Source organism: Gambusia affinis, linkage group LG07, assembly GCF_019740435.1.
Source record: "Gambusia affinis linkage group LG07, SWU_Gaff_1.0, whole genome shotgun sequence".
NCBI lineage: Eukaryota > Metazoa > Chordata > Actinopteri > Cyprinodontiformes > Poeciliidae > Gambusia > Gambusia affinis.
The window spans coordinates 8,905,068-8,916,586 of record NC_057874.1 but is presented as its reverse complement, the minus strand read 5'-3'; the positions used below and the strand labels follow the sequence as shown (position 1 = coordinate 8,916,586).

Below are 11,519 nucleotides of genomic sequence, written 5' to 3'. Positions count from 1 at the left end.
GGGGCGTGACACGAGTCACCGGTGGACTTTCGATTATCAGACTTGTGACACAAAGCGCAGCAAAGAAGACACACTCTGTCCAAGAAAGACATTAGCTGCAAAAAGGATGGACTTAAGGCTGAGGCCAAGTTATTTTATATGATGAATCCCAGCTCCATTTTGTATGTGGGCGAGATTGCTATGATCAAAATGTTTACCAGAAACAACTTTATCCAACAATTATGCATGATGGATGATGTAGCGTCGTGTTACAATTGGGATCAAATACAAACTGGATCCCAATTTGTATTGGGATACAAAGAAAATATCACTTTTCTTTGAAAAGTGATACACTAAACAGCAATAAATCAAGAGTACCTAATGAGAAGATATGTGAGACTAGTAGTTCCCAAAACAATTCATCTTCTGAGCCTCAATGTAGTGGAAGAGCCTTGAGTAGCTACAGATTAAGAATACAGGCGTTATTTTGTAAGTCAAATATGAAAGAAAAAATTTCTTTTGATAACTTTTAGCTGCACTTTTTAAATTATTTTGTAAAATTAAAGACATAAACAAGGTCTTCCAAAAAAAGGGTGGTGGGGGGGGGGGGGTTTGATGGGATTTTATTGGGGGTCCTGACCAAAACACTGACAACTTCTGGACTAGCACATTTCTGTTAAAAGAGCTGCTTAAATAATTTCTATCAAGTTTACACCTCAAAACCAAAAAACCTCCCCAAAAAAACCCAAACAACAAAACAGATACATCAATATACATTTTATTGTATTATTTACTCCTTTTTAAAGAATTAGATTTATATCCCCAAGTGTTTATAGCTTACAATTTCCTGTTTTCAGTCATTTGTAAAAACATTCACGAGGCTTGTATATAAAAAAAAAAAAAAAAAATGTCACCAGGGAGACGGATCAATCCACACAATTTCTCAGGCGTACACAGAAAATGCCCGCAACTGTCCTTAATGCATTTTTTTTCTTTTACGAACACACATATACACATTTATATATTTATATAAAATACACTTTAAAGTGTTGGTTGTTTAGTCAATACTTGGTCAGAATTGTTTCATTTCTTGTAGAAAAGGAAACAGATGATTAACTCTGTGGCCGTCTTTCACAGAAAGATTTCAGGAAGGCAAAGACATTAGCTGAAGCCAACCCTGATTCTACTTATAACAAGGGGAAGCATAGCCACTCACGGCTTGTTAAAAGAGCGGGCGAGTGGCTATGAGAGAAAATATATATATATAAATATATATGCGCCAGGAGAATTTCCAAACATAATGAGCTTTCTTTGCATCACTTCTGAGAAACTGTTCCCGATGGATCCTATCTGATCATGCTATCAAAACCATCATCCTTTAGAAGCAAGATGAACAATCCTGACCAACAAAATGAAGTCGACAAGGCAAAATAAATACAAATGAAGTAAAATAGATCATCAGCATGGGATCGCCAGTTGGATCAAAGTGGAGAAAAAAAAAAGAAAGTTATTTCTATATTACGTCCTAGCAGAGCAATAACACTGCGCTTATCAATTCTAACACGATTTTTCTCCTTTACATCATCTCAGTGAAGATAAGAGGAAGAAGGAAAAAAAGAAATCTCTCACTTGATCCGGTTCTTTGTTTTACTTCTGAGAGCAGAGGAAAGAAGTACTTTGCAAGTGTTGATTGTTCTCAGATGTCAAACTGCACTCGTGCTCGGTCCATCGACAGGAATGGCATCAGTAATCCTTCAGTCATTATTGCTGTCCATTTAAGCGAAAGAAGGAAAAACTATTTCGAGTGAATTCAAATTTTTTTTTGTTTTGGGTTTTTTTTTAGTTTTTTTTTTACAAATACACTTATTTATCACAGAGAAAGCAGCAGTTAACACTATCCTTGAGTACAAAAATAAGTGAGCAAAAGACCACAGCGTAATCCCTGCAGGTTGGATGTGAATGTATTAATGATGCTAAAATGAATATTTTTATTCTTAATGTTTTTCAAAACTCTGAGTTTCTCAGTGGCAGACTTTGTAGCTCTTTAAATTATTAGTTAATTGTACATTTTATATACATATCTATTTATATTTATATATATGCCTATATATATAAATAAAAAAAAGGGGGGCGGGGGAAAACAGATAAAAGGTGAAAGGGGTTATTTGGGGAAGATGAGAACATAAAAGTGGACACAAATATACACAGCAACGACGTTAAATTATGAAACACCATGCTCCTGAGTCCAAGTGTGAGCAAAACAGATGACCTGCTGATCAAAACAGATCCCAATGAAGTTGATGTAGATGAACTTAAGCGAGTAAGATGGAGGGATTTCTGTAGAACGATGGAGACGTAGGGAAGGAGCTGATTGACGAGGAGAGGAAGAGGCTAACTCCACAGTCCAGCGTAGTTTCCGTGCAGGCCAGAGCAGAGCGGCCCACCGGCTACGAACAGCTTGGTACCAGAGTCGTCATAGCAGTGAGTGTACACAGCGTTGGGGAAGGAATGAATGTCTGAGAAGTAACTCCTCCATGTTTCATCGTGATTCTGAAAGCAGCCCAGAACAGGAAGGCAAGATTTAGAGATTGAACAACTTTTCTCTGTCATCTTACAGTAAAGAAATCTTTAAAGGAAAAAGAAAAAAAAAACATTTACCAGCCAGCCTTTCCCTGTGGTTAGCTTAAGGATGCCATCTGGGGCACCCTTCCGATACCCACTGGATGGATTGAAAGGGTTCTCCAGGAACCTATGAGCCCGGATGTCGTAGAAGAGGAGAGAACCTTGACCGGTGCCCACAGTCACAATGTGCTCATAGAAGCTCACGGATCGAATCCCTGCACAAAGACATGGCTAAGCATTAATGAAAGGAAGCCAAAAGATACAGAGTAGGGGTGCAAAGAATAAATCGACTTACAACTGTCGATTAATAGTTTATTAGATTAAAAGTTTAAATCGGTTAAGTAATAATGTCCGCCTACACCTTCTTTCAGTATTGTAGTTTGGCGGCCATGCAGCAGAAGGCGCCACTGGTCATCCTTAAGCGGAGCCAGATACAGGAATAAAGATGGCGGAGCCACCCCAGAACAAGAAAGGGTCCAAATGGAGTCCGGTTCGGGATGCTAAACGCACTTCACGCAGTTCTGTTTTGAAATATAAACACTTGACAAGCTCCTGCAGCCACCTCCTTTATAGGCTGCATGTCAGCGCATTGCACTATGATGAAAAAACCCCCTTTGCGCCAATTAAGCAGGTTTATTTTGAGGGCTGTCGTGAGTTAATGCAAGTCATCGAGGGAAGTTCTAACTTTCCTTCAAGAGCAACCACCAATGGTACTTCTGTATGAATATTATGTCATTTATTCTTTTCATCTTTTTCTGTTCAGCAATATAATTGGTTCATGTTTGGCTATAATTTATAAATATGTTTAATAATGTGTGGGGAAAAAACTCTCTGTCAGTCTATTCAGTTAGTATTTAACTGACAAAATAATTAAGAAAGGCATTTTTTTCCCCTCTATTAAGCATATGATGAAAAATGTAGTCCTTCATGTTATAGAAAGACAGTTGGCCAAGAAGGAAACTTAGATTTTTAAGAAAATGGTCACTTAACAGATAATATAAATGAACTTTAGATCAACTCATTGATAACTTGCATCCCTACTAGAAAGCATATAAGGTTTAAAGTATCAGACGTCAAACCATGAACATAGTCTAGCTAAAATATTCTTAAACAATATGTAGCTAATATTAAAAGAAATTTATTTCTAAGAGTCAATCTCGTCAAAGAACGAGCTTGAGTTCCTCCAGGGTGATGTGACTTCATCATTTAGCCACGCGATTTTATTTTATTTTTTTAAAGTTTATTAGTAAGCATTAAGTATTTCACGAGAGTCAAATCCAACGATGTAAAATCTCTGGATTTGACATCTTCTTTGGAAACTTACCGCTTCCTCTCTCTCGAGAACTAACAGACTTGATGTTGTGGGTAGGCTGGCGTGGATCCAGAAAGGAAACATGGGCCTGAGAACCGACAGCGTACACGGACCAGTCCTGTCCATATGCTAAACACACATTCTCTTTGCAGTGAGGCAGCTTGGTGGACAGTATCTACAGAGACGATGTGGGAATGGCAAGAATTTTAAGTTAAATTTGATATAAAAGCACGTATTTTCAATAAAAACTGCAGCAGAAAAATAAAAGACACGTGCAATGTCAATCTACTTCCTGCAAAGGTGAGCACATAGAAGCACACAATAGATCCCAGAATAGACCAAATGATTATTTAGTCGGGTACCTTGCACAAATTATGCTCTGCTTTCCAGAGGTGAAAATAACCATCCAAGGACACGGCACCCAGCTCCTGAAAAAGGAAAAACCGAACAGGAAGTCAAGACATAAACCACTAAAATATGGGGCACGAGAACTGGAAAAAAACAACAACAAAGGGTTTCTGCTGTTTTTAGGTATCTTTTCGGTCTCTTTTTAACAGAATGAGAACCGACTGCGCCAAGTTTAACCACACAGACAGGAAGGACGAATATGAGGTAATTATTAGTGAAAATGTGAAGTACTCGGACAGTTTTCCATTTAAAAATAAGCTTTTAATCCCCAAAAAAAGCTTACATTTACTCCAAAGAGTCATTATAGATCGGTCTACGGTTTATGTTATTGGTCAAATTAGATCTGATAAATTCTACATATAAAATTATAGCAAGATTCCAAAAAGTTGCAGCTTTAAAATTAGTAAAACTGTCCATCATAGCATCTCTGTGGATTAAAGACCTTAGAGCGACGCGCTGCTGTCCTTCCCCCGTCTGTTTCTGTGTAACGTTAATCAGTAGGTCTGCTAACTCTTTTCAAGGTTACTCCAATTATGACACCACTGTTGAAGATTACAGTAGTGATATATATCCTGATTATGCCACGTTCTCCTGATTTCCTAATGTATATTATTACAATGTCCCAAACTTGGAGAGTCTCAACCACTAAAAATAATCATTTATTGTACACAATGAGGGCAGAAAAAGTTTAAGCTGCAATATTACGTGCATGGTGATTTTCCTTTAAAATCTAACATCATACAAAAGTCGTAGCATAGAAAAACGTTTTAATGTTTCCAGCTAAATTAATTGTATCACATTTTAAAGTGAAACCCCACCATTTGTAACATATGGTTTCTTATACCAACTTGTGCCTGGTTTCATTAAAGACTAACCAGTTAAAATCAATTTCATTCCAATAAAGTTTTCATTTAACAACCCTTAATACAAATGTTTACAAAGTCCATTTAATCCAGCCACTCCTACAGTTGTTACATAAAGATGTATTCAATTGTATCCCGACATGGACGAAAAAGCAGCAACTCAAAATGAGCTTACTAATTAAACAAATATAAACAGATTTATTGAGGGAATTTAAATTAAAAAATCTAAAAAAAAAAATTAAAAAAGAAGTTGAGATAACACTTTTGGGATTTTGTTCAACAGCCATAACTAGCACTGGGCAACATTAATCATGACAAAGGGATGGGAACGTTTCATCACATAAATTTAGTTGTGTAACAGATCAGAGTTAATTACAAATTTTATGAGCGTGACTGCTTAATTACTTACTTTCATCAACAGTTTTTTTTTTAATTATAATTTATGCAACAACTTAAGCTGTTTTATACAGAGTTATAGAGTATCAGGATTCATCTCAAAGATGAAAATTCGTCTCATCTGTGCTCCTAAAAACAGAAAAAAAAAAAAAAAAAAAAAAGAGAGCCAGATTTAAGGGGATTCAAACTGCGGAGGATCCAGAGGAGTCTTACTTTATGGGTGTTATTGAAGGCCAGAGCACGGACTTTACAGTTGTATGGGTTGGTATACTCCTTGGGAATGTCTTTCAGGGCACGGTGGGAGATGTGCGCGTAAGACGGTACCGTGTCGTCACTCGGACTCCTCTCAGACTGACTGATTACCTCCTCTGTGATCTCCCACAGACCCATGGAGCCGTCTCTGGACCCTGCAGATGAAAGCCCACACAGGGGATAAGCAGCCAACCCAGAAAGTAGGTCAAAGGTGAGGATTTTCTAAACCGGTCACAGAAACAATTGCTAAACACTTTGCGGGACAGGAGCGTGGATGGAGAGAGCGTGTACCTGCTGGTTTTTAGTGACTGCCCAGAGGTCGCACAGCTCATGCTTACTCACCAGAAACAGCCATGGTGTCACTGATCCACGCTATGGAGAAAATCCAGTCATTGTGACCATCCTGGAAAACAAAGTGTTTTTCATGTGAAACGTCATAATATCCAAAAGAGTTAGGAAATATTTTTTTTTATTTTAGTTGTTCCTAATTAACAACTCAAGAACCTGGACATGTGTGGGTTTGGAATAAAACGCCCACACAGACTCACTGTCTCAGGAAACACAGCAGGAAACACTTGATTTTCCACAGAATCCGAAACTTGTCTTTTGTATTTTCTCAATTTATCCTGTTTAGGATTTGCACTCAGAATGGGTTGAGGGGTTTTAAAAAACCCTACTACTACCAAAATAAACTACTGAACTTTTAAGTGATAGAAAATGTAATTTCTCATTATTTTGAAACACATTATGTAGCCTATTCTGCTTGAGACCTTTCCACTGTGCTGGGGCAATCCAGGAGTTACTGCACAGTGCTGCAGAATATTCCACTGTAATTTGACACAATAGATGGGACAAGCTGCACATTTTTAGTGCTCTAGACAATGTGGCACTTTGAGCGCATTTGTGGGGGGAAAAAAAAAACGTAGATTCAGGGTCTCGGCAATGCCCACGTGAAAACAATGGCTTTAACTATAACATAATGAGAACTCCACTTTAATTTGTTAAAACAAAAAACAGAGTTTCTCTGACTTTTCAGATCATATATAGAGTATCTTATCGACTACAAGCCTTATTGTATATTACTAGAATTTTTATGTGAAACACTAATACAAAGTAGTGCCGCAAACTGCAAATCTACCAAAACACACCAATCAACTCAAACTACTAGGCAGGGAAATGAAAGCATTAATAAGAGCAGCAGCAACGAGGCGCATAGAAACTATGGAGAAGCTGCAGGTGTGAGAATCAGCTTGACAGTACAGCTATTAGTCTTCTACTCCACATATGTGATTTTCATGGAAGATTAGTGAAAAGAATCCTACTGTTGGGGGGAAAAAAAGCTACGAGAAGTCTTGCTTGACATTTTCTGCAAGTCATATAGGAGGCTCAGCAAAACAATGAGCACACCATCCCCTTGGTGATGCAAGGTGGTAGCACTCACGTTCACCAAGGATAGAGAAGTTGATTAGAATTGATGGGAAGACAGACTGCTGCTAAACACAGGGTGATCCTGGACGAAGACTTGTTAGAGGCCACAACAGACTTGAAACTGGTTCATCTTTCGGCAGAAAAAAAGCAACCCTAACATATTGTCAGAGCTACAAAATACGATTTGGATCAAACCATATCCATGCGTTATTATGGCCAAGTCAAACCCCAGGCCTAAATCCAAGAAAAAAAAAAAGTATGCTTACAGACACCATCCACTTTGACTAAATTTCAGCGGAAATGCAGTCCAACAATGAAAAGTGGCCATGGTGAGTCCATGGCAAAGAAATCTAACCAACCAACCAAACAGATAAATGGAAAATTAATTAATGTTTTGTTTGTTTTCTTTTAATTTATGAATTTATGGGGTAGGAGCTCATAAGTTTCTTACTTCTTCTTACTCCTTTTTGAGAATGTTAAGATTATTGTGGTACAAAAAATATGTCTTTTGCATTTCTTGTTTGTCTATTATTTTATACTTGCTATAATGTACAAAAATAAATTTTTAAAAAGCTGGTAGCAACAAGCTACATTTTCAGATTTAGATGGACAAAAATGTTAAAAACCACGTGTTATTTTGCAATTATCCATCTCTTTGTGTTAATATGTTTTTTTAAAACTCCCAAGGAAATACATTGACGTTTGTGGTTGCAACATGATATAATAACATAAATACTTTGCAAAGTATTGTATGTTTCAACTTGATAGTGATGTTTCTGCATATAATTCAGCCAATCAGCTGGCTGACGACCTGGTTGCAAGTGTTTAGAAGAGGCCGGGGAGGTTTTTCCCTTTTAGATAGAAGGTAAAAAATTTGCCAAAGGGAGGATGCGTTTCCCCAAACCAGAGAGAACCTGTTAAAGTGCTGTATAAGTTGCTGTGTGGTAACATGTTAATACAACTCTTGCGAATTACTTTCACTTGACTTTTGTTTTGAATTTCCTTTTATTAGATGGCATAGTTTAAGTGTTGATTGATTGTAACAATTATGTGTGAGTCTAAGTGCTTTAGATCAAATAAACTAAACCAAAACAGAAATATAAATTAAACTGACTTGTGAAAAGGGTATGACAATTCTCTTTAGCAAATTCTCTGCTAACGACATCGAAACGTTTTTAGAAAAAAAAAATTAAAAACATTTGAATGTTTTTGAATTTTCATTTTGAAAATTTGTCCGATTAAAAACCTGTCTATTTTAATCAGACAGGTTCTGATTAAAATACGACAGAAGCTGTCGAATTTTAATCAGGTTCTATCCCGTTTGCAAGGCAAGAAATTATTAGGACACTGGAGAAAACTGAGACAATGTTTCACTAATTATGCTTGCATGTTTGAACAACTTATAAAAATGACCATACAAGAGACACTTACATCTCCAACACAAACAGGGTCCAGTGTTGGCAGCTGGTAGATGGCTAAGCTATTGGGGTTATCTCCTCCAGTGGCAAGCAGAGTTTTTGAGGGATTGAGTTCAATTGCATGTATGCCACAGCCCTGCTGGTCCAACCGGGCTTGAGAGCCCCCTGTTGGGAGATATTGCCGCCCTGTCGTCATAGCACCCACTGTCCCAGAGCCTGCATCACTACACTCCCTGTCCTTCAGCATTGGAATGCGTGTTATTTTCCCCGTCAGGACATCAACGACAAAAAGCTGAAAAACAAAGGAAGAATACGTAGCCGGTTAAGTACAACATATGCACGAGGAACATCAAAAATATGAAGACAGCCACCGAAAACTGGATTAGCTCACCGTGTTGCACTTGGTCCCACACACCACCTGTCTATGGTTGAGCCACTGCGAAGCAAACACCTTGTTCAGCCGTCCCAGAGAAAACTCCCTCTCCTTGAGGATCCCAGGGAGCCTGCCGGCCGCGAAGCCACGCAGGCACCGTTGGAGCCGCAACTCATGCTGCTGCTGGGGCCTGAACTCCCGTCCACGGAGAGCGCACACAACGGAGCGCCGACTGCCGCACCACTCCTGAGCATGCCGCGACGAACAAGAAATGCGGATCCGCTTCTGTGGCGCTTGACACCAGCCCAGCTGTGGAAGAAGGCAGAGCAAAAAGGTTCGAGCATCACGGAAGAGTTTTTATTACGAGCGAGAAATGGTTACCCTGCATTCTCAGCAGTAACAAAGCAGCTAAGCAATATTTAGTTCTGCTAAGAATCTAAACTGATAGAGCATAACTAACTTCAAACTGTAAAAAGAAATTAGAAAAATAAAGACATTCTTAGTGTTTGACTCATCTAAAATTAAAACGACGCGCATTTTATTTATGTCAATGCTTTGTAGAACCATTGACATGGAACGGTTGGAATATGTCTGTATCTGCTTTTTACATGCAGATTATGGGACTTCTTAGGGCATCCTGTTGCCCCTTTATTTAGGGGCATCAGAGTCAAGGAGACTCAATAGAAATGCATGCAATCCTTTGCAGATTTTGCTTAGAAAAAGAATGTAGCAAAAGTAAAATATAATTAAAAAGGCATACATTCCATTTTGGGATTACAAACAAAACATAAAAAATGATATACTTTTGCAAGGCACAATATCAAACAAAGGTTTATTTTGACTAATTGCTCACAAATTACTACTACAAATAATGTATATCTTATCCCCAAGTGACCCGTTTTTATGAATGTACACTAATTCCAATGACAAACTTAAGCCAACACAGTAGAACATATGACGTCTCAGCTAACGCTGACGTTGGTAAAATGCTTTTCAATTAGATTCCAAATGGAAATCTCGTTTCCAGTCGAAATCAATTCAGTTCTTGTTGGTGATGAAAAGTTGGTCTGACACGCAAAGTCAAGCTAAGAGGTGTCACCTTTAAAAGAGCCCGTGTGACCACGTAATTGCAATATATATAACAGCTGAACGTCAGCCTTTATCGGAGCTGAGCAACCATTGAGCTAACGTTAGCTCTTGTATTGTAACGGACTGCCGTTGGCGAACGTCGAGCTAACATTAGCAAATGCTGATCCTCAAATGGAAACATGTAGAGTTCTTCTTTTAAAAAGTCTCTTGTGTGTGCGTTCTGGCTTATTATGCATCCGTATAGAGCGGTAGTTGACCTGTAAGCTACCGCACGGATGCTAATAATGCTCCTGTCAGCTAACGCTGGCTAGCACATAGTTAGTTAGCGTGCTAACACAACCGGTTTCCGCCTACCTGTTGTTGGTCCTTCGGCTCTCCTGCCTTCCTTTTCCTGCTAACTGTTTTTCTCGCCATAATCTGACACACACAGTTCCTTCACCCACATGGAGGGTACAAGTAACACTGGATACTGGGTCATATAATGGCGATATGCTATGTTGTTCCTTGGCCCTCGCTGGCAGTGCGCGACGATGAGGTAGGGCGATCACATACGGATAAGGTTGGTCAGAGCGAAGCTAAGATTAAGGTAAATATGCAGCTCCGCCTCCTGAATAATATGACCGTGAGGCCGCAGAAACGATCCCGTTTCCAGTCAGTCAGTTTTTTTTCTGCCAAGCTGTGTGCGAAGCGGCGGCAACGGCGAAAGCGTTGGGCAGTGCGCAGCCGCACTCAAATTAAACATCAACAACAACAAGGTCGTACGGAACCGAGAGCGTAATACGTACTCACTGACGTCACTGGCGTTCCGGAGACGCTTTTTCTGTTTATCTGTTAGAAAGATACAGATACAGACATAGACACACACATATTAGTTTGTCAAGTATTTTTGAATTCAACTTAATTTAATTAGCTGTCAGATAATTCCAAGAATTTAGAAGCTTTGCAAAATCTGGCCAAACTTTTCTGCGTTAATAATACAATCAATCTTCTGACGTCATTAAATACTTTGATTCAAAATATAACAAGTTTGAATTCATAACTATTTTGGAAGCAGTTGTGTTTAACTCCCCGCCTTAAATGTGGTTTCTTGACAATTAGACGTAAACATGTTCATACTCCCACCAGATTCAGATTTGAAGTAGGCTTTTGATTTCATAAATATTATTTTGACTTGAAACAATTTTTACATCATCGAGTGGCCCAGCCAGAGTCTTGACCGAATTGAGAATTCGGTCAAAAATATTTACTATTTTTAGGAGTAGCATAATTATCTGTTGTGTGCCATGGGGCAGGAAAATCTCTCAGTGAAGCAAAACTGTTTAGTTCCTGTGATATTTTGTCTGAATTTTGCACGAGAAATCAGAATTTTTATTTTGTGT

The 11,519-nt window shown here is 38.6% G+C and overlaps 1 protein-coding gene across 1 annotated transcript; it reads right to left on the bottom strand.

The window, feature by feature from the left end:
• Positions 1 to 741: 741 nt before the first annotated feature.
• dcaf12 (DDB1 and CUL4 associated factor 12) lies at positions 742 to 10,903 on the bottom strand. Its single transcript, XM_044122835.1, has 9 exons — positions 10,495 to 10,903; positions 9,070 to 9,360; positions 8,692 to 8,970; positions 6,175 to 6,235; positions 5,794 to 5,987; positions 4,276 to 4,341; positions 3,926 to 4,088; positions 2,638 to 2,816; positions 742 to 2,529 (listed from the first exon to the last, which is right to left on the bottom strand). The coding sequence occupies exons 1-9, from the start codon at positions 10,552 to 10,554 to the stop codon at positions 2,371 to 2,373; spliced, it is 1,452 nt and encodes a 483-aa protein (XP_043978770.1). The 5' UTR covers positions 10,555 to 10,903; the 3' UTR covers positions 742 to 2,370.
• Between the last annotated feature and the right edge of the window lie 616 nt (positions 10,904 to 11,519).